The 26,808-nt window shown below is 51.1% G+C and overlaps 2 protein-coding genes across 2 annotated transcripts; one reads left to right on the forward strand and one right to left on the reverse strand.

The window, feature by feature from the left end:
* The first annotated feature begins 1,583 nt into the window (after nt 1-1,583).
* Nucleotides 1,584-13,112, forward strand: Xylt2 (xylosyltransferase 2). The gene is made up of 11 exons (XM_042673973.1): nt 1,584-1,803; nt 6,882-7,368; nt 7,634-7,809; nt 8,054-8,256; nt 8,700-8,780; nt 8,886-9,102; nt 9,224-9,400; nt 9,714-9,976; nt 10,277-10,472; nt 11,011-11,344; nt 11,974-13,112. The coding sequence occupies exons 1-11, from the start codon at nt 1,669-1,671 to the stop codon at nt 12,294-12,296; spliced, it is 2,592 nt and encodes an 863-aa protein (XP_042529907.1). The 5' UTR covers nt 1,584-1,668; the 3' UTR covers nt 12,297-13,112.
* A 5,549-nt stretch (nt 13,113-18,661) lies between these two features.
* On the reverse strand, nt 18,662-26,784 carry Mrpl27 (mitochondrial ribosomal protein L27). Its single transcript, XM_042671447.1, has 4 exons — nt 26,700-26,784; nt 23,346-23,477; nt 22,536-22,603; nt 18,662-19,060 (listed from the first exon to the last, which is right to left on the reverse strand). Exons 1-4 carry the CDS (start codon nt 26,737-26,739, stop codon nt 18,854-18,856), a joined length of 447 nt encoding a protein of 148 aa, XP_042527381.1. The 5' UTR covers nt 26,740-26,784; the 3' UTR covers nt 18,662-18,853.
* Between the last annotated feature and the right edge of the window lie 24 nt (nt 26,785-26,808).

Here is a 26,808-nt window from a genome sequence, read left to right on the forward strand (position 1 = left end):
TTGAACTCAGGGCCTGACCACTGTCCCTGAGCTGCTTTTTTAAGTGCTCAAGGCTAGCACTCTACCACTTGAGCCACAGCACCACTTCTGGCTTTTTCTGTTTATGTGGTACTGAGAAACTGATCCCAGGGCTTCATGAAGCAGGCTAAGCAAGCACTCTACCACTAAGCCACATTCCCAGCCCACAAGAAACTCTTCTTTAAAAAAAAAATTAATAAAATTACAAATTGCCTGGTGTTAAGTGGCTTGAACCTGTAATCCTAGTTAATCATAAGGCTGAGATCTGAGGATTGCAGTGAAAAGCCAGCTAGGGCAGGAACGTCCACGAGACTTCTATCTCCAACTAGAATTAGCCACCAAAACCTCCAGAAGTGGAGCTGTAGTTCAAGTAGTGGAGCACCACTGAAAGAAAAAGTGCCTAGGCCTTGAGTTCAAACTTGTCTCAGTGCATGTGCATATGTGCGCATGTCTGAACACACACACACACACACACACACACACACACACACACACACAATTTGTAAATCTTTTATCTCAGTTTCACCATATATATCCATTTTGCACTACTTTACCTCTAGGTTCGGGGAGGCCACAGGTATTTAGTCCTTGAACATCATCAGACTCTGAGGAAGTGTTAGGGTCAGCTGAGTAGGCAGAAAGTTAGGATCCCCTAGTTCTTTCTAGAGTCCTAGGAGAGGATAGAGAGAAAGACGAATTCAGTATGATGCCAAGGAAATCACAAGCAGATGTTCAAGTCTCCAGCGCTGGAAATGCCCAGGTGAAGATGCAGGTGATGGGGTGTGGGGGAGGGGCGCAGCTGCTAGGTCTGGATGGAGAGAACACCACCCTATGCCAAGGGCTAGTGCTTCTCCAAGTGTGGTGCCGGACCTGCAGCATCACTATGTCCCAGGACTTGTTGAAAATTCGAATTCTCAGGTTCCATCCTCGACCTAAGAAAACGGAAACTGCTAAGGGCAGGGACCAGCGCTCAGCTACATTAGTTCTCCAGGTGATTCTGACGCACGCTGGGGTTTGAGAAGCTCAACTATGATAGAGGCTGCAGGGGAGGGACAGAGCACCTTCCCTTCTTGGGGAAGGGCCGCCGAGGCCGTCAAGGGGTTGGTTATACTTTGCCCTGAGATGCGGCCTGCGGGATTTAAAGCAGGGCCCTGTGTCATTCACGCAGCCTCTCTAACTGGCGTTTTAGGGCGCTCCGGCATTCTCCGTGATCCTAGGAAGGGGAGCTCCCCGGCGGGCAGGGCTGAGTTCCCTCCCGCCCCGGAGGCACCCGACGAAGAGAGCGGCGGGGCTGCAGACCCTCCGCGCCCCAGTCCCACGCACTGGCTGCCCCGAAGGAGGTGAGCTCACACGGGGGCACGCACGGAGACGTGGAAGGCTCGCCCCAGTGCAGACCTGGCCGCGGAGGCGAGAGTGGAAGAACTGCGCGCGGCCACCCGCGGGTAGCATGCGGGACCACAGGCTTAGCCTCCCAGGTCCCCGCCGCAGCCTGGAAGTCGCCGTGCTCCGGCCCCGCCCCGCGCCCCGCCCCGGCGTGCGCCCGCCCCGCCTCCCTAGGCGGGGAGGGCGGGAGTCTCCGCCCCGCGCCCGTGCGCACGCCCGTGGCCGGGTTGCAGGGCTGGGCGCGCGCCCCGCGTCCGGGGCAGGAAGATGGTGGCGAGCGCGCGGGTGCAGAAGCTGGTGCGGCGCTACAAGCTGGCGATCGCCACCGCGCTGGCCATCCTGCTGCTTCAGGGCCTGGTGGTGTGGAGCTTCAGCGGCCTGGAGGAGGACGAGCCGGGCGAGGTGCTCCGACGGCCGGGCGGGCAGGCGGGCAGGCCGGGCGCGGGGGTGCGAAGGGTCCTGTTGGGGCTGCAGGCGGCCCCGGCCAGGCTCGTGGGGCACCGGCCTCGAGCGTGAGGGGCGCAGGCAGAGACGCCGCGAGCCCGGCATCCGGCCCCTGGCTCTTCCTTCCCAGGCTGGCCTGGCAGGCTGGGCACGGAGGCGGTGCGTGACCCGGAGGCCTGGGCGGCGGGCAGACTGGGAGCCCAGGCGGGAGGAGTGGGTCGTGGTGGGGTGGTCTCCGGTCGGGGGAGCCATGAAGGTCAGGCGCGGGGATTAGGTCTGGAAGGTGGGGCCAGGCCCAAGCCTGCTGCGAGGCGGGGAGCCCCAGGCCAAACTTTCTGAAGTTGGGAGGGGGCGGGGGCGGTGTGCGCCGTGGGCGGAGGAGTGGGGCCCAGGGACCCGGAGCATCGGTGCCCAGCTGCACCTGAGAGGCAGCGACCGGTGGGGAAGTGGAAGTCAGGGGTGGAGTTAGGGCCTATGACAAAGTGCATACCCGGGAACAGTGGGAATAGTGACCCTGAGGGAGAAAGCAGGCATGTCCTCAAGGTGTGGCTTTCTCAGCCTTGGGTTGGAAGAACCTGAGCAGGTCTTCGGGAGGGGAAGTAGCTGATGAGTTGGGCCTGGGATATTTAGAAGTGTGGTAGATGGCTCGAAGGAAATGGGGACAGCAGCAGCTGCTTTAGCAGAGCCCCAGCCGCCCCCCCCCCCCCCCCCAGGGTCTTTCTCACTTGACTGGTGCCGTTTCAGCTGCAAATCCAGTCACAGGATCCCTCGTGTGAATAGGAAGGGTCCAGTGGGGTCAGAGTCCATCCTGGAAGGTGCAGAGGTTGGGCCAAACCATATTCCAAAGTTGTGGCAGAAATCAGGGCTTCCCCGCTCTCAAATGCCCGCTCTCAGAGCCTCCAGGGCTCTGGGCCAGAGGCTTGCTTGGCATGTCTTCCTGGGCTTCTCTACCTGGCAGGGTGAAAGCCAAGGGACCCTGGAGCTACCCTTGCTATGGAGGAGAAGCAAGAGGCTGGTGTGGTGAGGGAAGCAGGAAAGAGTCATGTGAGACCCTGGGAACTGAGGGTTTAAGACCCTAAAGAAGCTGAGGATGGCTGTGGAGGTGGCTGGTCTCTGTGACTTCTGAAGGGAAGAAGCTTGTTTTGTGTGGAGCAGTGAGGAGGAGAGTTTCAGCCCCGAGTTCTCTGAAAAGACTGGATATCTAAGATGGAATGGGCTGAAGAGGCACTTAGGCAGCCTTCAGACCCTTGTGGATGGGGGGGTGGGGGGCAGCATGTCAGAGCACTCAAGCCTGTTAGAAAGGCCCTGTGCTACATCAGTGGACTGAGTCTCTGCTGCCCCATCCACAGCCTGAAAACTCAGGCAGCAGAGGGGGCAGGGATGCCTACCCCAGGCCCACCTGCTCCTCAGGCTTTCAAGCTGAGGTGAAAGGAATCCTGGACCAGGATAGGAAAAGATCCCCAGTGACCAAAAGATTGTGCAGTTCTGGTAGCCACTGGAGCTTGGACCCCTCACCAGATTGGGGATTTTGCAAGGCCTTATAGTGTTGCGCTTAGGAGGGCAAGGGTTGAAGCAGGATCACCCTCTACATGTGCCTTTTTTTTTAAATGTGCCAGGTTGGGCCTTGAACTCAGAACTTGGGCACTGTCCCTTAGTTTTTTCAACTCAAGGCTAGTGCTCTACCACTTGAGCCACAGCTTCACTTTGACTTATTGGTGGTTAATTGCAAATCTTGTCCAGGCTGGCTTCAAACCACAGTCCTCAAATCTCAGCCTCCTGAGTAGCTAAGATTAAAAATGTGAGCCACTGGCACCTGACTGGGTATACCTTCTTCTTGGATGATTAAAAAGACAAGTAGAAAAGCTTCTGCCTGTGAGCACTTGCAGGAGTTCTTGGCACAGGCTAAGCTGTCAAATACATAACTCTTATTGTCTCAGCACTGAACATTCATTCAGTCAACAAATATTTATTAAGCCCTGTTTGTACCAGACAGTGTGGTAATACTGAGGGCAGAGAAGTAAAGAATGGATGAGGTCCTGGCCCTTGTGGAAAGACAGTCTATTGGGAGAGACAGTGAAGAGGAAACCCACCAGAATAACAAGGAGGCCAGTTTAGATCAGGAGATGGGAAATGGCCTCCTGCAGGAAGAGATGCAAAGGGGAGTTTGGGAAGAAGGCCCTAAGGAGAACTGGCTGAGGAATGGATAGGAGGGTGGGGCATTTCCCCAAAGATGGTTCCATTCTGCATGGGCAAAGGGAGCATAGTGCAGGGCTTGGATTTTACTCTAAGTGCAGTGGGGAGAGTGCACAGTGGGACCTAGCTTACATTTACGGCCAGCACTCTGCTGCTTGTGGAGAGGTGAAAGCAAGTACCTGGGATTATCACTAGCCTCCAAAGAGCCCCTTGATAGTTTTCAAAGCTTTCATAAACCATCTCTCATTGCTGTTTTAAAGGTAGTTTGTGAGGTGGGGGAAGGGGAGTGGGGCAGAGTATAGCATTTCTTTGTCCACTATCTCTGTGTCTCAGAGAAAGATTTCAGAGGTTCTCAGTATTCTGAAGTGGTGTAACACTTTTAATGCCTCCTTGCTGGGGCATAAGTGGGTAGGGAGGGGCTGAGGCCAGAATACATCAGGCGAAGGACCAGTGCTTACCTCAGTAATCAGAGGGGATTCTGACCCCAGAAGCTACTCAGGGCAGCTGCTCTAGGGACATAAGCCTCCGGCCCTGCTGGGGCTCTCTATGGACATGACTGGGAAGGATGGGTGGGACTTGCTCATTCTTCACTGCTGCCTTCTCGTCCTGGGCCTCCTCTGGGATTGTCCTTCTCAGGGTCAGCCAGCTCCCTGCTGCAGTGCAGGGCACCAACATGCCCGCCTCCTCCCACATCCTGTCCCCCACCACAGCCAGCCTGGCTCAGTGCCCTCCTGCCCTGCCCTCCTGACCAGCTTCCTGACTTGCTGAAACTGGCTTTGACCCCAAGAACCCACACCTCTCCGTCATCTCTATCTATGTAAGCTTGAGCCTGGCTTTCTCTGCTTGCTATAGGGCCAGGTTAGAAGCCACGAATACCCAGCTCAATGGAATTGCCCTCCCTTTCCCAGGGGCCTGCCCAGCCTAGGGTGCCCTCCCCTATGTAGGTATAGAACAGGTATCTGTCTCCCAGATAAGGATGGACACTTAGCTCTCACAGGATTCCTCTCAAGATATTAGAGGGATGGGTAGGTGCCAGGCACAGAGGGTCTGGATGCCAGGTTATTGGGGTAGGGCTCTGTCCTGAAGGTGGCTGTCATGTCCCTGCTAAGTTCTAGTGGGGGACTGAAGAGAAAGTCTTAGGGAGGTAAGGGGTGGGAAGAACTTACTTTGGGCTCTAGATTTGACTCCCTCCCTTCCCAGTAATAATAAGTTTTGTTGGTGGTGGTGGTGGTGGTGATGGTGTGTGTGTGTATGCACGTGCATGCATGTGTGCTAATGCTTGAACTCACGGCCTTAAGCTCTATCACCTTTCTTGCTTGCAGTTGGTGCTCTACCGCTTGAGTCATGCCTCCAGTCCTGCATGCATTCTTTCAACCAATACTGATTGTATAATTCTCTGATACTCTCTCTCCTGAGCATTTCGAATATGCCAGCCAACAAAACAGCCAAAAATCACTGCTCTTGTAGAGTCTGTTATGGCATGAGAGACAGACTGAGAATAACAATACAAACAGTAGGATGGTAGAAAGTATTGTCCTATTCCTGTGGGGGAAGATAAAGCAGAGGATTAAAGAGGGCTAGAGTTTTAAATACAGTGCCCAGGGCAGGCCTTACTGAGAAGCTGCCATCTGAGCAGAGAATTGAAGGACGCAAGAAATCAATGATGTTCCAGACCTAGGGCACAGCCAGTGTCAAGCTAGAGCCAGAAGCACCAGGGGAGATGGAGGGACACCAAGCGGGCCATTGTGACTGGAGGAGAATGAGGCCAAGGGGTCCATGGAAGATACTGGAAGGGGCAGCTCAGTTTTTTCTTTTTCTTTTCTCTTTTTTTTTTTTCTTTTTGCCAATCCTGGGCTTGAACTCAGGGCCTGGATGCTGTCCCTGAGGGTTTTTTTGCTCAAGGCTAGCACCCTACCTCTTGAGCCACAGCTGTACTTGTGTCTTTTTGGTGGTTAATTGGAGAGAAGAGTTTCACAGACTTTTCTGCCCAGGCTGGCTTCAAACTACAGTCCTCAGATCTTAGCTTCCTGAGTAGCTAGGATTTCAGGTGTGAGCCACCTGCACCTGGTGGTAGCCTGGTCTTAAGAGGGGAAGCTACAGCAGTTTAGAGCAGAGGAATAGTAGGGTGGGACTTAAATTGTAACAGGAACACTAATGGCTGTGTTGAGAAAAGACTGGAAGAACAGCTGGAGCAGGCACCAAAAAGGAGGAGGAGAAGGAGAATGTAATGTGTCTGGTGGAATGAGTGGGTCTCGGTAGAGGCATCTCTGTTTTCTTTAGGGTCTCTGCACCTTTCTCTTGGAATATGGGTGGGTGCTCATGGCTTAACTCTGCTGAAGGAAAAAGCATTTTGTGAATCCAGAGCATAAAAAAGTTCAGTGTGGGACTGAGAATGTGGCTTAGTGGTAGAGTGTTTGCCGAGCATGCATGAAGCCCTGGGTTCGATTCCTCAGTACCACATAAACAGAAAATGCCAGAAGTGGTGCTGTGGCTCAAGTTGTAGAGTGCTTGCCTTGAGCTAAAGAAGCTCAGGGACAGTGCCTAGGCCTGAGTTCAAGCCCCAGGACTGCCACCACCACCCTCAAAAAAAAAGATAATAAAAAAGTTCAGTGTGGTATGATCTGAGAGCTTATGGGGTATGTGGGTGCAGTGGGGTGATGCAGGGAGGGCTGAGGCCATGCCACTATCTGATTCAGGGGCAGTACTATTTGCACAGAGTTCTCAGGCAAGCAGGACTTCATTCAGTTGAAGGGTGGGAAGAAGCATCTAGGTCGGAGGGTGCCCCTGGGCCAAAAAGGAAGTGAGCAACTGCCCCATGATCTTTGTCTGTGTATCTATTACAGAAAGGAAGGCAGAGGAAGCCACGGCCACTGGACCCTGGAGAGGGCTCCAAGGACACAGACAGTTCTGCAGGGCGCCGGGGCAGTGCAGGCAGAAGGCATGGACGTTGGCGGGGCCGCGCTGAGAGCCCAGGTGTACCTGTTGCCAAGGTGGTACGGGCAGTAACCACTCGGCACAGAGCCAGCCGGCGAATCCCACCTGCCCCGCCCCCAGAGGCCCCAGGCCGCCAGAACCTGAGTGGAGCAGCAGCTGGAGAGGCACTGGCTGCTGGCTTCCCACCACATGGAGATACAGGGAGCGTGGAGGGTGCTCCCCAGCCCACGGACAATGGCTTCACCCCTAAGTGTGAGATCGTGGGCAAGGATGCACTGTCTGCACTGGCCCGGGCCAGCACCAAGCAATGTCAGCAGGAGATCGCCAATGTGGTGTGCCTGCACCAGGCTGGGAACCTCATGCCCAAGGCTGTGCCCCGGCACTGCCAGCTGGCTGGTGAGGGACAAGGGAACCCAAGTTCTTCCTGGGTGTGGAGGTGGGAGATGGAATGGTGCAGATCTTTACCCTCATTTTCCTCATCCTTGTGGTCCACCTTGTTGCCTAAGCTGGTATTAAGTGAATGAAATTGCAGAGAGGGATCTGGGACTCAAGGCTCCAACCCTGGGCTGCTGTTATTGGAAGTCAGGCCGCCCTCCTCCCATCGCACCCCTGCTCTGTGGTCTCAGGTGGGCCTCACGATTGCTCCTGTTCATCCTCTCAGGGAAGATGAGTCCTGGCATCCAGTGGGAAGAGATCCGTGCCCAGCAGCCTGTGGAGGGCCCCCCTGTACGCATCGCCTATATGCTGGTCGTTCATGGCCGTGCCATCCGCCAGCTGAAGCGCCTCCTCAAGGCCGTCTATCATAAGCAGCACTTCTTTTATATCCATGTGGACAAGGTACTGTTGGTGGGAAAAGCCAAGGGGATGTGGGATGACTCTGAAGGTCACAGTAGCCAAGGTCTCTCTCATCTGGCACTGGTATCCTAGACCCAGGGAAATTAAGACTCAGGATGGTGGAGCATCAGGTGGCATGACCCGTTAGACGCCAAGCCCTGTATTTGCTGTCTCTGCTTCCTGGGCTGGGATGGGGAATTATAACCTGGGGCCTGGCTATGTATGGTGAGTATCCCCTCTTCCATAGCGCTCCGACTACCTGCACCGCGAAGTTGTAGAGCTGGCCAAACAGTACGATAACGTGCGGGTGACACCTTGGCGCATGGTCACCATCTGGGGTGGGGCCAGCCTTCTGAGGATGTACCTGCGGAGCATGCAGGACCTGCTGGAGGTACCTGGCTGGGCCTGGGACTTCTTCATCAACCTCAGTGCCACTGACTACCCAACCAGGTGTGGGGATGGGGCTCTGAACCCTCTGGGTGGGAGTGGGGCTTCATCTGGAACGTGGGTTTAGAGGGCCCTAATGGGCTCTTTTTCCTCCCCTAAGCCTCATTCTGGGATTCACACAGCCCTCTTGGTCCCAGCTATGTGTCAGTGCAGGGCTGGTAAAGGATGAGCCATGGATTGGGCACGGTAAGAGATGGGGGCAGGGCGGAGGGCCCAACGGCCCATACCTGGGGTGCTGAGGCAGACAGAAGGAGTGGAGGAAGGATCAAGTCTTCCTTGGGGCTCTCAGGTGCCACCAAGCCTGAGCACCAGCTAAGGGCACATGACGTCTGGAGAGCTCTCAGCAAGTAAGGCATGTCCAAGGGGCAGAGGTGAAAGTGTGCTAACAGGAGTCTACTCTGGGTCAATGACTGAGAAGCTGCCCTGAACACCTCTTCCCTCATCAGGACCAATGAAGAGTTGGTAGCATTCCTGTCTAAGAACCGGGACAAGAATTTCCTCAAGTCACACGGTCGGGACAACTCCAGGTGAGGGAAGTGAGGAAAGAGGCCCAGGGCTTGTCATTACCCATCACAGATGGAGTAGTAATTGCCCTGTCAGTGAGAGCCTGGATCCTCCTCTGCCACCCACAGATTCATCAAGAAGCAGGGCCTGGACCGGCTATTCCATGAGTGTGACTCTCACATGTGGCGCCTGGGCGAGCGGCAGATCCCGGCGGGCATTGTGGTGGATGGTGGCTCCGACTGGTTCGTGCTGACACGCAGCTTTGTGGAGTACGTGGTGTACACAGATGATCCACTTGTGGCCCAGCTACGCCAGTTCTACACATACACACTGCTCCCAGCTGAGGTGGGTGACTGGGCAGGTATGAAAGCCGTGTGTGTGTGTGTGTGTGTGTGTGTGTCTGTGTCTGTGTGTCTGTGAGTGTGTGTGTCGTCCGTGGCTCATCACCCTCTCCTGTCCCTTTCAGTCCTTCTTCCACACGGTGCTGGAGAATAGCCCAGCCTGTGAGAGTCTCGTGGATAACAACCTGCGTGTCACCAACTGGAACCGCAAGCTGGGCTGCAAGTGCCAGTACAAGCACATTGTGGACTGGTGTGGCTGCTCTCCCAACGACTTCAAGCCACAGGACTTCCTCCGGCTACAGGTGTTTTTCCCAAGCCTCTCCAGCCCAGCTTTCCTCATGAGCAGGATGGGGCAGGGGCCACCTCAGTAAAGTACCCACTACCAAGCACAAGGCCCTGAGTAAGCCCCAGTACCACTACCATTACCAAAAAAAGAAAAAGGCAGGATGGGCATCTGCCTGGAGCACACTGGGGGCTGGGACTATGGCAATAGCTGGAGAATCCCTGGGAGGCTGAGTGCAGGCCCTGCCGAGAGCTCAGGCCCAGACACTTGTCCTGCCTCCAGACCCTTTCACACATACACACACACACACACCCTTTCCTTTCCCTCTCCAGCAAGTCTCCAGACCCACCTTCTTTGCTCGGAAGTTTGAGTCAACGGTGAATCAAGAAGTCCTGGAAATCTTGGACTTCCACCTGTATGGCAGCTACCCACCTGGCACCCCAGCCCTTAAGGCCTACTGGGAGAACATCTATGACATGGCCGATGGCCCCAGTGGGCTTAGTGACGTCATGCTGACTGCTTATACAGCCTTCGTACGCCTCAGCCTGCGCCATGCTGCCACAGTTGCACCCCCACAGGCTACCATACTCTGCAGGTAAGACATCCTTCTGACACAGAAGTCCCCTTATGGGGAGGCAAATCAGGACAAGACAGCCCCCATCCCATAGGAATCCCCAGTCTGAGATAGAGAAAAATGCAAGAAATACCACTGCTATGGCAACTAATAGTAATAGGAACAAAAAGGCAAAAGCCAGGCACAGAGGTGATGTAGAGTGTAAGATCTGGGGTCAGGAAGTGCCTGGGGATGGGACTCGCAGTGCCCCCTCCCTGGGACTCCAGGCTGAATCAGGTGTGCTGATGGCATCTCCCTTTCTCCCTGCTGGAACCTTCTTAGGTTTGAGCCCAGGGGTTTGCCGTCCAGTGTGCACCTGTATTTCTATGACGACCATTTCCAGGGCTACCTGGTGACGCAGGCCGTGCAGCCCTCAGCCCAGGGGCCAGCAGAGACGCTTGAGATGTGGGTGATGCCCCAGGGGTCACTGAAGCTGTTGGGGCGCAGTGACCAGGCCAGCCGGCTGCAGAGTTTGGAGGTGGGACAGGTCTTTCCCCTTTGCTTTCTTCTGACCCCTAGCAAGATGCAGGAAGTGGGAAGAGAGGGACAGACACCAAGGGAAGGGTAAGGACTTTGTCCCACCTTTATGTGCGGGTCCACTGTGTTCTTCCTACCCAGGAGTGGCACATGCCCATGTCATCCTTGCATGTGTACACTGAGACGTCCTCCCAGATTGAGGACCCAGAGGATGTTCAGTGAGTAGGGAGGGGATTTTTCAGGTCCATTATAAGCCCAAACTTATAATCTACAAGGATTCTAGAGACTTGGGCATTGGGCTATAAAGGTTGAGGGTGGGGGTCTCTTCCCCAAAAGCTTTGGCTTCATGATGGGATTGTCTGCCCTATTCTGGGCATCAGTACTGCAGAGAGAATAGGAGAGAGATTCAACTTCTAGTCTGACCCTCTTTCATTTGTAGCTGGGGAAAGTGAGGCCCAGAAGGAGGCAGTGAGTAGCCTGCATCAGAGTAGAGAGAATATTTCTTCCAGGCTCTTGCCCAACTGCTTCCTTCCCTACAGGTTGGCACTGAGTGGGACCCCAAAGAACGTCTTTTCCGGAACTTTGGGGGGCTTCTGGGACCACTGGATGAGCCTGTAGCCATGCAGCGCTGGGCGCGGGGCCCCAACCTCACAGCTACAGTGGTCTGGATTGACCCAACCTATGTAGTGGCCACATCATATGACATCACGGTAGATGCAGACACTGAGGTCACACAATACAAGCCCCCTCTGAGCCGGCCCCTGCGGCCAGGAGCCTGGACCGTTCGGCTGCTTCAGTTCTGGGAACCTCTGAGTGAGACCCGCTTCCTCGTGCTGCCCTTGACTTTCAACCGAAAACTACCTCTCAGGAAAGGTAAGGATCTAGAGTCAGAAGTGTAACAGAATGGCATTTATCAAGGAGAAGACCCCCCAATCTCAGAGAAGAGCGAGGACTGGGGCCTTTGTCTTCTATCCCTAGCATGCTAGGACCCTACAGTGTGGCAGAGTGGGAAGGAAGCTTTCTTCCCTCCCTCCCTCCTTCCTTCTGTTCCTTCCTTCCTTTATTCCTTCCTTCCATCGCTCCCTCCCTCCCTCCCTTCTTTTGCAGTGCTGGGGATGGAAATTAGCCTCATTGCTCTACTACATGAGCCATGTCCCAGTCCTTTTGTCTTTCAGATACTAACTTGGCCTCAGACTGCAGTCCTCCCTCCACCTCCCAAGTAGCAAATATTTTAAGTGTATGCCCCCTGATCCATACTGTTATCTTTTTTAAAGTGCCTTGAACCTATGACTTAATCCTAAAGTTAGGAGTTAAGAGATTGCTACTTTTGTTTTATATAACTAACCATTTTATAGACACAGGATGTCTTTTTGATTAACCCAAGGTCACACCACAAGATAGGCTATAGTAGTGGTAGGGTTGGGATAGGAACTGGAGTTTCCAGCTTTGACTTTGGGAATCTAGCCTCCATGAGATACTTACTGCCTGCTCTCTACCCCTAGATGATGCTAGCTGGCTGCATGCAGGACCACCCCACAACGAGTACATGGAACAGAGTTTCCAGGGGCTGAGTGGCATCTTGAACTTGCCTCAGCCAGAGCCTATGGAGGAGGCTGCCCGGCGGCACAAAGAGCTCACAGGTCCTGCACTCGAGACCTGGACAGATGGGGAAATGAGTAGCTTCTGGTCTGTGGCGGGACTATGTGCCATGGGCCCCTCCTCCTGCCCTTCCCTGGAGCCCTGCAGACTGACCAGCTGGAGCTCTCTGTCTCCTGACCCCAAATCAGAACTGGGGCCTGTCAAAGCGGATGGGCGACTCAGGTAGCAGGCCCCAACCAACACACCCGGAGGACCCGGGGAATTGCACCTTACAGACAATGGAGGGATGTCCTCTCCCACAGCCAGAACCAGAGGCCTAGGCAGTATACCCATTCAGCCATCAAGAGCCACACCCACAGCAGGGAAAGTGGGCGCACACTCACTACTGCTCATGGCTCTGCTAGGGACCAGAGCTTCAGTGGGAACTCCAGGAGGATGCTCCAGCAGCGCTCCACGCCAGCTCTTCCTCTCCCTCCTAATTTGTACTTGTTTTTTTATTTAAAATGGGTGGGGGGAGGAACTAGAAACAAAATATGTGCAATAAGGCTCAGAGCAGCCCCCAGGAAGGTGGTCATGGCTGCAGGGAGGAGGGCCTACTTCACCCATCTGCCTCTGCTCTGGGAAGGCTGGGCCTGCCTTGCTCTCTTGGGCCTGTGGTGCTCAGGGCTGTGGCTCTGCTGGTACAAGTGCCCTGCCAGGCTCAGGCCTAGAAACAAGTCATTTGGGGGCCAATGTAGAGCTGGGCTTTAATGGGACAGCCTCTCCTCTGGTAGCCAGGGGGCCCTAGAGCGGGGTGGGGCTGGCTCACAGGCTTTTCAGCCCACCCTGCCCCATGCCAGGAACAAGGTAAGGCATCCGGGCCTACTGAGACATGCAGTTTCCTAGGTACTCCTAGGTATGCCCTGCACAGGTGAGCCTCACAAGCAGTATAGGAAGACTGTTAGGGCGCTCAGAAGAACCTGGAGTTCGCATTGTGCCTGAAGTGTGGTGTGGAGTCTGAAATATGCAACAGAGGAAATATATCTCTATCTCTCTAAGCTGAGCCTCTTGTGTTTTTCTACCTGAGTGTTCGTGAACCATTGTTCCTTGGGGCTATATGGGAGTTTTGTGAGTTGGTTTTTTTATGCTGGTACTGGGGCTTGAACTCAGGGCCTAGGCACTATCCCTATGCTTCTTTTGCTCAAGATAAGGACTCTACCACTTGAGCCACACTACCACTTTTGGCTTTTTCTGAATAGTTTATTGGAGATAAGAGTCTCACAGACTTTCCTGCCTGGGCTTAGTTTTGTACTGCAATCCTCAGATCTTAGCCTCCTAAATAGCTAGGATTACAGGCATGAGCCACTGGCGCCTGGTGGGTTTTACACTCTTGCTTGGCTTTTTTGCTCAAGGCTGGAGCTCTACCATATGAGCCATAGCTCTACTAGATTTTGCTAGTTAGTTGGAGATAAGAGTCTCCTGGGTTTTTCTGCTTAGGCTAGCTTCAAACTTCAGTCCTCATGTCAGCCTCCTGAGTTGCTAGGATTATAGGCCTGAGCACCCAGCCACCTAGGGATTTTCACTGGTATTATTTTGATAGAAAAACAAATGCAAGCTGGGTGCCAGTGGCTCATGCCTGTAATCCTAGCTATTCAGGAAGCTGAGATCTGAGGATCCGCGTTCAAAGCCAGCCTGGGCAAGAAAGCCAGTGAGACTCTTATCTCCAATAAACCATTAGAAAACCGGAAGTGGCGCTGTAGCTCAAATGGTAGAGTGTTCCCCTTGAGCTAAAGAGCTCAGGGACAGTGCCCAGGCCCCATGACTAACAACAACAAAAAAAAAAGCAAATGCAGAAACAGTTTACAATCTATCCAGGAATCAGAAGGAATGGAAAACCTCTCAAGAACTGTGACCCTGCCACTGAGCCAGGTTGCTTCCTACCCCAGTACCACCTTTGAGGTATCCCCAAGAATAGTGACTATCAGACATGGTCTGCTAGTTACCACCAGAACATGTATCTGTAAAGCAGGGATTAGAGCCCTAGTCACTGTCCTGGGACCTGGGAGAGGTAACCCTAAAATGTTTAGCATGTTCTCTCCCTTTCTCAGATCCCTAGCTGCCTCAGAATTTGTTCTGTGTACCTACCTTACATGGTGTGGGAGCAAGAATGAGGTTTGTAGATACCAAAAATTGCCCTATCAGCTAGACACTGGCTTCATTTCAGCTCAACTCAGTTCAGCTAGGGAATAAAAGGCTGCCCCCATCAAGATTTCCAAGTTGCCAGAAGAGGGAGCCCCTGACCTCCACTAACACCACAAGGTGTTTCATAGCCATTGCTCTATCTGGCTACCAGTCTCAATCCTCACAACCCTCAGAGGCAGGCACTTTTAAGATCTTTGTGTAGCTGATCAGAACACACATTAAGAGCTGTGATATGTTGGGGATGGTGACAGCATGTTTCAGAGGGAGGCAAGAGGAAGAGCCCCTCTCACTGAGCACTCCTCTCAGTGCATGGCTGAACATGTAGCCAGGAAGAACTAAGTGTAAGAGTACCCAAGTGTTTTGGTCCAGAAGTGAAGATGGTTATTTTTCTCCTCATTTAGTGAGTATTTGTGGTTGTACTCTAGTCTACAATGTTGAAGGTTTTGTTTCCCAACATCAACTTTTAGGTCAATAAAAAGAAAAACTGAGCCAGGTATTGGTAGTTTATGCCTGTAACCGTGGCTATTCAAGAGACCTGACTGTGGTTCGAAGCCAGCCTGAACAAGAAAGTTTGTGAGACTCTAATCTCCAACTAACCCTCTAAAAGCCAGAAGTGGGACTATGGCTTAAGTAGTAGAATGCCAGCCCTGAGTAACAGACCAAGATAAAGTCCCAATATTAGCATACACACACAATTCTTTTAAAATTACTAACTGGGTTCAGTGAATACCAGAACAGGTAGATTACTGGCCCAGAACTCACAAACCAGCAGTTACCCAAGCCATGGCTATGCTGTGTTAGATACAGTGGTTCTGAGAGCACTGGTTTGCTAATTTAAATGGCTCACACTTTATCTTCCCCTGCCATTCTTCATTGTATCAGATCCATACTGCTGTCACTTGCTGCAACTATTCCAAATTTATGTTCTTGTCTAGCCCATAGATTGCCCTTAGTCTGATTTTGTCAGTTGGAGGCTTCAACCCTGCCATAGTGTGTTTTTAAAGCTTCCTAGGTGATATTTGTTTGCTGACAAGTAGAAGGGAGTATAGCCCCAGCCCCTCTACTCTGGCAAGCTTGTCTTGGCCTTACTACGGGGCTGGAAGTTTTGCAGGACCTGGGATCAGAGTCCGTGTCTCAAATTCAGAGGGAGGCTTCAGTAGGAAGCAAATCTGCAGGATGAGGACCTCGGCACTGTCCTCTCCCGAGTTCATGTCACTGAGGCACTACTGTGAGAACTCATGACATTGTTCTTGTTTCCTTCCTCTGTGGTTAGCTCAGCCTGCAGCCATAGGCTTTGAAGTTTCTCTGCAATCCCCCTGAAGTCAACACCAGAATTTGAGCCAGGCTGGAGATGGGATCTGAATGGGTTGCAGTACAGGCAGGCAGGCATCAGAGCTACATAATACTTGCCCTGGAGAGCCTGGGCTGAGGCTTTTGTATTTTGTTGCCCATGTGCTTGGTTTCTAGGGCAACCATTAGAGGTAGAATCAAGACCAAAGAACAGCCAATTGGCACCAAGAACTCAGTTACCTAGGCCAATGGGAAGTAAGTTAGAAGGCCATCTGAGACTGAGAACACAGATCGGAGCAGCTGGAACTCCCCTAGTTAGTGATCAGGCTTAACAGAAGCTGAGTCTGTTCCAGCCAAACCCTTTTCCTGGGGGTGGAAGAGAGGCCCTTGTGGCTGCCAGGCACACAGGCTACGGGATACTAGGTCATAGCCTAGTATCAACCAGGACAAGCAAAACAGGAGGGGCGGAGAACCCAGAAAGCTGTACATGGCTGCCTGGCTCTAGAGGTGGTGGATACTCTGGACTGGGATTCCTGGGGTGGATATGGTGCCAGTGAGAGGCTAGCCTGAAGTCTTCTGGCTGCCATCAAAGTCAATGTCCTTTCTTGGCCCTACTTCTCCAAGTAATGAGCAAAAGCTTCCTGGCCATAGTTGCAGGCACTGGCCAGAACCTGCTGCCATTCCAAGCACAGGGTTGGGGCAAAAGTGCTCTTGGTGTCTGTCTCACCGTGGGCTAGACAACCAGCCTCATCAGTAAAGTCATCTAGAGCACATCTCTCCCAAGCCACTTGAGAAGAATGCTGTGTATGGGAGCTCAGTGACCCTGGAGTACCAAGATCTACACTGCCCATCTTTTTTTTTTTTAATTGATCATAAGGCTTGAACTCAGGGCATGGGTGCTGACCCTGAGCTTTGTGCTCTAGGCTGGCGCTGTACTTCTTTAAGCCGCTTCCAGTTTTCTGGTGTTTAATTGGAGATGAGTCTCACAGACTTTCCTGCCTGCAGTGGCATCAAACTGGGATACTCGGATCTCAGCCTCCTAAGTGGCTAGGATTACAGGCATCAGCCCTTGGCACCTGGCAGTATTGCCAGCTTTGAATAGCAGCAGAAGACTAGGTTCCAAATATTCTCATTTGGGCTTTTAAGTTCTCTCCTGCCACCTCAGGCCCATTCCATTCTGTCCTGGGGTGTCTGCTCCTTCCCTTCTCTAAGGTGTCCCTTTGTAAAGTATTCCTTATACATATAGCTCCTTTACTGGGCTAAAGCAGCTCTGCTCTATCCCAGGGAGTTGGTGCAGGAACAAAAGGGGGGGTTGTCTGTGCAAGCCTTGGGCAAAAAAGCTAAGTGACACACCCAGGCCCCAAGTTCCATCCCTAGTACTGGCACAAGGAAAAATTAAGAATTCAGGAGAGATGAAGTGGTGATGGATTAAGGACACCTAGAGGGGCTTCTTGAAAGGGAGAAAGGAGGATGGGACCTCCAGGCTTAGGCTCACAATGCCCTGGGTGGAAGATGGGTAAGGGTGCTCATGATTCTGAGTCTAGGCCCTTTGATGCAGGAAATCCGCGAGGGACGAGGTATTACGTGTGTGGCTGTCTAGGAATCACCAGCTGCCCTAGTGGCAGTCAGCTTGCCTGTCCTGCTCTGAGTGTTTCATAGAGGGCCCACAACAGAGTTGTCAGCTCATTGCACTACTTAAAGCTTTGGGCCTACAGAGGTGAAAGAACAGCCCTGGGTGCCCTGAAGAATAGAGCTTTTTCGATACAATGGCCCCATTAGAGCCCCCTAGACAGAACAAGCTAATGGCTACTAGTTGAGTTCCCTATGATTCAAGTGAAGGCCCCAGTTTACCTCTTTGTATATAGGGAAGGTGTAACCTAGCCTAGGAAGGCCTATTGGGCTCCTGCAAGGGGCTTTCCAAGAAGCCGATGGCTCCAGGAACCTCTTGTTTCCTATCACTGGGGGAGGGGCTCTCTAATCTCTACAGCTGCCACAAAGCTATGAGACTGAAGCACTGCCTGGATCACTACCCAACCATCGCTCTCCTCTCCCATTTCAGGAGCAGCCCTGCCCTGCTCAGAAAGACACTTAGGTAGGAGGGAGTAACCACTTGTCCTGCCCCTACCTCTCTTTCCTCAGGTGACTGGAAGAACCTCCACTCAGCTAAGCCTAAGCACCTGAGACCCTAAAGGCAAGACATCTAAGTGACCCGCACATATCCAAAGCTATGATTGCCAAGAATCTTCAGGAAAGAGAAGAGGGACACAGGCTTATGACACTGAAACGAGTGACATTTTCAAAATACAATGGGCAGGAATCCCTGCCTGCAGATAGAGCAGTCCTTAGAAGGACTGGAACTGAACACCAGCTTTGGGGTTTAATAAATCATAAATCAAGAGCCAGAAGCCAGGTGCTGGTAAATCACGCCTATAATCACAGCTATTCAGGAGGTTGAAATCTGAGGATCACAGTTCAAAGTCAGCCCAGGCAGGAAAGTCTGTGAGACTTTTACTTCCAATAAATTACTCAGAAAAAGCTGGAAGTGGTGCTGTGGCTCAAGTAGTAGAGCCTTGATCACAAAGAGGCTCCAGTATAGCCTGAGTTCAAGCCCCAGGACCAGAAAAAAAAAAAAAAAGATCCAGAAAAGAAAGTAGGTTCAGTATGTCCAGTTGTTCAGGGGCTGGAAGAAGCCATTTACTTCTCAGCCATAGCTGAGGCAATTTGCTACCTCACCAGTGGAAAGACCCTCATTTTCAATCAGGTGGGTGCTACATGAGCCTGCTGCTTGAGCCTGCACAGGTGGGGGGGGGGGGGGTACCATGTAGCTATCCTTGCAGGTACAGCCTGCTCCCTCTGCATGTATCAGTGAAGAACATAGGTGTGTTGCTTCCTCTATTGCCCCCTCCTCTCATAGACCAGACCCTGGACTTTTAGGGGATCCTTGAAGGAAGAAGCAATGACACTCTAGAGACCAACTCTCCTCTTCCTTCCCTGTAGGGGACAGTGCCAGAGCAACCTGCTATACACAACCACTTCTCATTTCCTCACTGACAGGCCCCCTTCCCACTTTACCCCCTTGATGTACATAAGAGGATAAGACCCAACAAAGCAGTAGGCAGCCCAGGTTTGTCCCCAAAGCACACTGGGGACTCCAGTCAGCTTTATTAAGCTTCAGACCTCCTAGGGTTTCCCTGCACTGCAGAGTCCCCCACAGCCACCATCCGGCAGACCTCTTCCTTGGAGGCCTTGGACTTCTGATGTTACTCTCTCCTGTCACCGGGATTCCAGTCTCTGTCCGAAGGCCCCAGAACTTCACAGCATGTCTACCAGTTTGAAGGTGCCCTCAGGTTTGGCAGGAACCACGTGGACAAAAGTCTTGTAGAGCACAGCACCCTTGGGTAGCCTGGTGACCATATCCACAGCCTCCAAATCATTGGGGTTGGGCACATACACCTCTTTAGTGTAACGGACTATCCCTTCTTCCAGGGCATACAGGTACTTCTTCTTCCCCAGCCCTACCTGTAACACAGACCTGGTTAGCTGGAGAGACAAGTGGTCCATCCCAGAACCTCCAACTTTGTCCTCAGATGCAGGATCTGGGGCAGAAGGAGAGGTAGAGATCACCATCTCAGGTTCCTTTTCCCACTGTTTGGCACTTCTTTGCTTCTATTTATTTACTGACTCCATAACAGAGAGCGAAAAAGAAAACAATCCAGGTGGCTGTTCTATCCCAGAGGGATAGAACATCCCAGAGGGATAGAGACATGTAGTCATGTCTCTGCAGCTGGTCAGAGCCACACTGGACAGCTTCTAAAACCAGGCACAGGAGGATGCTGCCAATCCATAGTCCCTAGAAACATGCTTTTAGACTTAAAGCCAGGTTTACACACATCTGTAATCCCAGCACTAGGGATTTTTTTTTTTTTCTAGTAGGTCTCAGGGCCTGGATACTGGCCTTTAACTATTCTGTTCAAGGCTAACACTCTACCAATTTAAGCCAGAGTACCACTTCCAGTTTTCTGGTGGTTAATTGGAGATAAGAGTCTCACAGACTTTCTTGCCCGAGCTGGCTCTGCACCGTGATCCTCAGATCTCAGCCTCTTGAGTGGCTAGGAAAATAGGCATGAGCCACTAGCACCCAGCTAGGGATTTTTTTTGTTTTGTTTTTTCATCTACAAATGGGGACAATACTTTTATAGGGTCCTCTTAAAGATTAATAGCAATCATAAAGATCTTAGAATACTACTTAGCTCAAAATTCGTTAGCTTATGCTATTATTTCAGTAAACTTTGGATCACATGTCCAACGTCACATATATAATCAGTTTGTATCCAATTAGCTTCTTTGAAATAATTATAAGTTATAGTAGTCCTTCTTTATTAAATTGCCAAAAACTAGTTTGGACATGGTGAGTGCTACTTAATGAGAGCACTTGCCTGGCATGAGTGAAGGCTCTGGGTTTTTGATTCCCAGTACAGAGAAAAAAAATTACCAAATGAGGGGGCGAAAGCTGGTTACAAAAGGGAAGGGTAGGTGTCTTTTGAAAGGAAAAAAACAAAACTAGTACTTACTATGAAGAAGACAGTTCTGTTTTAACGAAGAACTTCTTTACCTTATGAAGAAATCTCTATCTTATAGAGCTCTACTTTTTTTTCTTTTTTCTTTTTTTGGTCATGGGGCTTGAACTCTGGGCCTGGGTGCTGTCCCTGAGCTCTTCAAGCACAAGGTCAGCACTCTACCACTTGAGCCACAGCATCACTTCTGGTTTTCTGGTGGTTTATTAGATATAAGAGTCTCACGGGCTTTCCTGCTTGGGCTGGCTTAGAACCTCAATCCTCAGATCTCAGCCTCCTGTGTAGCTAGGATTACAGGCGTGAGCCACCAGCGCCCAGCTGAGCTCTAATTCTTAATTAAAAAATTTTTTTTAAGATAAGGTATTGAGGCTGGGAAGGTGGCTCATTGGTAGAGCTCTTGCCTTGCATGTCAAGGCCCTGGGTTCGATTCCTCAGTACCACATAAGCAAAAAGAAAAAAGCCGGAAGTGGGTGCTGTGGCTCAAGTGGTAGAGTGCTAGCCTTGAGCTGAAGAGCTGAGGGACAGCGCCCAGGCCCAGAGTTCAGGCCCCACGACCAGACCCAAAAAAAAAAAAAAAAGATAAGGTCTTGAGTAGGGATGGGAGGGTGGGGGAGGACAAAGGAGTGACACTAACAAAGGAGCACTATACTCATAACCTGACGTAGGGAATTAGGCATCCTTTGTACAACTATTTAATAACAATTTTTTTTAAAAGATAAAGTTAGCCAGGCATGGGTGGCTGATGCCTGTCATCCTAGCTGCTCTGGAGGCTGAGATCTGAGGATCACAGTTCACCCCGGGCAGGAAAGTCCATGAGACTCATATCTCCAATAAACCACTCAGAAAACCAGAAGTGGCACTGTGGCTCAAGAGGTAGAGCGCTAGCCTTGAGCTGAAGAGCTGAGAGGCAGTGCCCAGGCCCAGAGTTCAAGACTCATGACAAAAAAAAAAAATGAAATAAAAAAAATAAGGTTGTGATACTATGTATGCTAGGCTGACTTTCCTTTCTTTTGTTTCTTGTCAGTACTGGGGTTTGAACTCAGGGCTTTATGCTTGCTTGGCTGGAATTCTATCACTTGAGCTATGCTTCTAGGTTGGCCCTAGCTGGCTTCTGTTATACTTCAGATCTTAGCCTCCTGAATAACTATAGACATGAGCCACCAGGGTCCAGCTACACCTGGAATGCTTGATCCTTCAACCCTTCAACCTCTGCCTCCCAATGTTGGGACTATAAGTATGAGCTACCATGCCTGTCTGGGGCTTACTTCTGATGCACACACAAAATGTTATTAACCTCACGCTACCTTTCAACCAACTAAAAAAATTATGCAAAAGAAAAACTCTTAGAAACAATGAAAAGTAAGTATATTACAGTTATTTTCTCAAGACTCAAAAGAATTTCTGAAGTTACATCTCATCCTCCAAGAACTGAGAGAAAGGAAAGGTAAAAACAGAGGGCTAACATTACACTAAAGGTAGAATATATATTAAAAAAATATATTTTTATATATATTATATATATACAGACAGACCAAAATCTGTTTTTGTTGTTAATTTTAGTAGAAGAATTTATTACATTTTATTGCAATTTAATGCATTTTATTGCATTCAAATTCTAATAGAATTTAAAAATTCCTTTTGAGTTATAAAAAGGGAAATGCTGGCCAAGTACTAGTGGCTCACATCTGTAATCCTAGCTACTCAGAAGCTTAGATCTGAGGACTGCAGTTCAAAACCAGCCAAGGCAAAGAAGTCTAAGAGACTCTTACCCCCAATTGACTAGCAAAAAGAAGCAGAGCTGTGGCTCAAGGGCTAGAATGCTATCCTTGAGCAAAAAAGCAGCTCAGGGACAATTTAAAAAAAAAAAAAAAAAGAGGGGAGGATGCTTATTTTATTAAAATTATTGATTAGCTGGGAGCCACTGACTTATGCCTATAATCCTATCTACTCAGGAGGCTGAGATCTGAAAACTGTGGCTCAAAGCCAGCCCAAGTAGACAAATCTGACAAAATGGATTAATAAAAACACTGAAAAATACATAGCATTTTGGTAGTTCACTATAACTTCAACATATTGCTTCTTAATCCTCAAGCAGCTGCAGTTGCCCCACATGTACATTATTCAACCTACCTCCATTTCCCAATGAAGAGAAAAATGGTCATACGATGTGCAATGATCTAAATCTCAGCTATTATTTGGGCCCTGCAACTCTCTTAAGTCTCTAGTGTTTTACCTGTGAAGTGCAGATGACACCTCACAGGGATGTGGTAATGAGATAAAGCAGAAATAGCATTTAGCACAATGCTTGGCATATGGTAATCACCTAATAACTGCAACTGTTTCTATTATTACTATGCTTAAAAGTATGAAAAGGTTGTTCTAGAAAAGAGACAAGGGGGGGGTCACAGAGCAAAACTCACATGAGCACCTGGGTGCCAGCGGAAATGGCGCTGAGTCCCAATGATATTGCCAGCATGAACATAGTGACCTAGAAGAAAAAACCACAGGTATGCTGAGCCCAGATTATAGCTACACAGCCTACTGCTAAGAAAACATGTCCAAATGCTAAGAAAACATGTCCAAGTGCTACATACAACCTCTAAGCCTGCTCCTGGTCAATAACAATTCTGTGATTGTGTAACAAGCAACACCCGAATCTCATCTCGGACCTCTTCCCTAACTATGGCTCACTCCTCCTCAGGTACTCTCACACCTCTCGGGGCTTAATGCCCCTTCAATATAGAGCCAGGTACTACATGGAGAAACCAGCCCAGGTAACACTTTCATTGTTCTCTAGCTCTTCTAAAAAATAGTAGGAGCAGGTCTGGGCCTAGCATGCATGAAACCCTGGGTGTGATTCCTCAGTACCAGACAAACAGAAAAAAGAGCCAGAAGTGGCACTGTGGCTTAAGTGGTAGAGTGCTAGCCTTGAGCAAAAACAAGCTCAGGGACAGTGCCCAGGCCCTGAGTTCAAGCCCCAGGACTGGCAGAAAGAAAGAAGGAAAGAAAGGAAGAAAGAGAGAGAGAGAGAGGGAAGGAGGGAGGGAAGGAGGGAGGGAAGGAGGGAGGGAGGGAGGGAGAGAGGGAGGGAGGGAGAGAGAGAGGGAGGGAGGGGAAGGAAGGGGAGGGAAGGGAAAGAGAGGGAAAAAGAGAAAGAGAGAGAAAGAGAAACAGAGAGACAGAGAGACAGAGTAGGGGCAGGGCAGGGGGCAGCTGACGCACATACTCACCTTCCATTTTCTTGATGCCAAAGCGTTTGCCTGGTGATTTTCCACCCAGGTTTTTGGAGCTACCACCTGTCTTCTTGGACGCATATCTAACAGCAAGAACTGTAGTTGGACTGGAACTAACCAGAGCTGTAACTACCAAGAAAATAGAGACTGTGTTCACACAGGCCCCTAAATATATTCTTGACCTCTCTACAGACCTTAGGCTAAATTTACAGGTGGCAAGGGAGACAAAAAATGTGGAAGTCCTTCTTCTCTAGAACCTGGCTCAACATTTATTTGAAAAGGAAAATGAACTACAACATTTGCTAACATGGAAGCAGAACACTTAACAGAGATGGCTTGTGGACCAGGGTCTTTAGAGAGGCTTTGAAGGTGTCGGAAGCCTAAATTCAGAATTCCCATTGCATGGGTTTCTCAAGTTTTCATCAGAACACAAACTGGTTGTAACAAAGGACCAGAGATACCTTACAAAGAACCCAAGCACCAGTAGTAGCTCATATCTTTAATCCTAGCAACTCAGGAGGCTGAGATCTGAAGACTTCAGTTCAAAGCTAGCTAAGGGCAGAAAAATCCCCAAGATTTTTATCTCCAATTAATCAGTAGAAAACAGTAGAATTAACCAATAGAAGTGTGGCTCAAGTGGTAGAACACTAGCTTTAAGCCAAAAAGCTATGTAAGAATATAAGGATCTGGGCTGGGAATGTGGCTTACTGGTAGAGTGCTTCTTTAGCATTCATGAAGCCCTGGGTTCAATTCCTCAGTATCACATACACAGAAAAAGCCGGAGGGGCTGGGAAGGTGGCTCAGTGGTAGAGCGCTTGCCTTGAATGCATGAGGCCCTGGGTTCGATTCCTCAGCACCACATAAGAAAATAGAAAAAAGCCGGAAGTGGCACTGTGGCTCAAGTGGTAGAGCACTAGTCTTGATCTGAAGAGCTGAGGGACAGTGCCCAGGCCCAGAGTTCAGGCCCCACAACTGGACCCCCCCCCCAAAAAAAAAAGAAAAGAAAAAGCCGGATGTGGTGCTGTGGCTCAAGTGGTAAAGTGCTAGCTTTGAGCAAAAGAAGCTCAGGGACAGCGCCCAGGCACTGAGTTCAAGCCCCAGGACTGGCAAAGGAAAGAGAGAAAGAGAGAGAGAGAGAAAGAGAGAAAGAGAGAGGGAGGGAGGGAGGGAGGAAAGGAAGGAAGGAAGGAAGGAAGGAAGGAAGGAAGGAAAGAAAAATATGGCTCTGAGTGAGTTCAAGTTGTAGTACTGGGATGGGTACACACACACACACAAATTATTAAACGTTCAGCACCAGGACCTACCTACCCTTTTTTTCTTTTTATTCTTTTTTGTTGGTTGTGGAGCTTGAACTCTGGGCTTGGGCACTGTCCCTGCCCTCTTCAGCTCAAGGTGAGCGCTTTACCACTTGAGCCACAGTGCCACTTCTGGTTTTCTGAGTGGTTTATTGGAGATAAGAGTCTCACGGACTTTCATGCCCAGGCTGGTTTTGAACTGGGATTCCCCAGATCTCAGCCTCCTGAGTGGCTAGGATTTTAGGCGTGAGCCACCAGCGTCCAGCCCTACCTACCTTTAAACATCTATTCATTCACTTATGAATGAGTGCTTGGGACTTTGATTTTCCTACCTTACCTTCCTCCTCCCCATAGTTCCCCTCAGTGTGGATGATTTAACCAGCTGCTATGCAAAAATTAGGTTTTCCATCTGGTTTCATGCATTTATATATTTATTCACTCATTCTGCACTTCTGGGGATGGAACCCAGGGCTTTCTGCATACTAACAGGCACTCTACCACTAACAGCCACTCTACCCCAAGCCTGTTCCCGCCCCTCCTTTTTTGTTGGGGGGGGGGGGTCCGGTCGTGGGGCCTAAACTCTGGGCCTGGGCGCTGTCCCTCAGCTCTTCAGCTCAAAGCTAGCGCTCAACCACTTGAGCCACAGCACCACTTCTGGCTTTTTTTCTTTTTGCTTATGTGGTGCTGAGGAATCGAACCCAGGGCCTCATGCATTCAAGGCAAGCGCTCTACCACTGAGCCACCTTCCCAGCCCCCGCCCTCCTTTTTTAGCTAGGCCTGGAGCTTGAACTCAAGGATTGGGCACTGTCCCTGAGCTTCTTTTGCTCAAGGCTAGTACTCTACCACTTGAGCTGCAGCACCACTTCTGCCTTTTTCTGTTTATGTTGTACTGAGGAATCAAACCCAGGGCCTCATGCATGCTAGGCAAACCCTCTACCACTAAGCCACATTCCCAGCCCCTCCCAACACCTTTTAAATTTATAAAAAGAACAGGTTGCTTCTCAAAAAATGTAATATTGGGCCATGCACCAGTGGCTCATGCCTGTAATCCTAGCTACTTAGTGGGCTGAGATCTGAGGATCAGGGTTCAAGACCAGCCTGGAAAATCCTTGAGACTCTTATCTCCAATTAAGCACATGAAATGCTGGAAGTGTCCTGTGGCACAAATGGTAGAGAGCTAGCCTTGAGTAAAAGGAGCTCAGGAACAGCACCCAGGTCCAGAGTTCAAGCCCTAGGACCAGCAAAAAGTAAAGATTGGATTACCCTCTCTGGTCAGGGCTAGGCCTCCCAAAATCTTTTCTAAGTTGTAACTCAATTATATCCTCAGAGCCCTTCTTTTACCATTTAGCGGAAAGAGCCACAGGCTCATCCTTTCCTTCTTCACAGCACTTGTAACTTCCCATTATTTTATTTTTATGTAGCTAATTTCCCAGAAAAGAGCAGACCAGGAGTTAGAGAAGTCTGCAGGATTGGCCCAAAGTCCGTCTTAAATATGTTAAATGAATTAACTGTTAAAAGTTAAGTCTTCTACATAGATGAAGGAATCCCCATAAACCGAGGCTCGGGCCCCAGCCACCAGGGAAGCCGGCAGTGACTCCCCCCGAAGTCGGGGAAACCCCGCCCCGCCCCCTCCCTCCACCCCCACCCGACCCCCCTCCCTCCACCCCGCCCCGCCCCGCCCCCTCCCTCCACCCCGCCCCGCCCCCTCCCTCCACCCCGCCCCGCCCCCTCCCTCCACCCCGCCCCGCCCCCTCCCTCCACCCCGCCCGCCCCGCCCTCGCCCCGCCCCCCTCCACCCCGCCCTCGCCCCGCCCCCTCCCTCCACCCGCCCCGCCCCCCTCCACCCCGCCCGCCCCGCCCTCGCCCCGCCCCCTCCCTCCACCCCGCCCCGCCCCCCTCCACCCCGCCCCCCCCGCGCAGGACGCGTCACGTGCTCAGCCCCAGCGCCCTTCAAACCCCGCTCGTCCACGCCCTCCCACTGGGACCAGCTCCCACCCACACCCCCAATCCTGCCTCTCTACTAGTTCGCCCCGTAATTGCTACGGCGTCCGGTTACCAGCGGCTCGCGTCCGCAGCGCCAGCACAGCCGACGCCATGTTTGGCCGACCCTCGCGTCCTGTTTGGAAGTGTACTTCCGCTGCCGGGAGATCTACTTCCGGGGCGTG

The sequence above is a fragment of the Dipodomys spectabilis genome, unplaced genomic scaffold, assembly GCF_019054845.1.
Source record: "Dipodomys spectabilis isolate Male_0828 unplaced genomic scaffold, ASM1905484v1 ptg000018l, whole genome shotgun sequence".
In the NCBI taxonomy this organism is placed as follows: Eukaryota; Metazoa; Chordata; class Mammalia; order Rodentia; family Heteromyidae; genus Dipodomys; species Dipodomys spectabilis.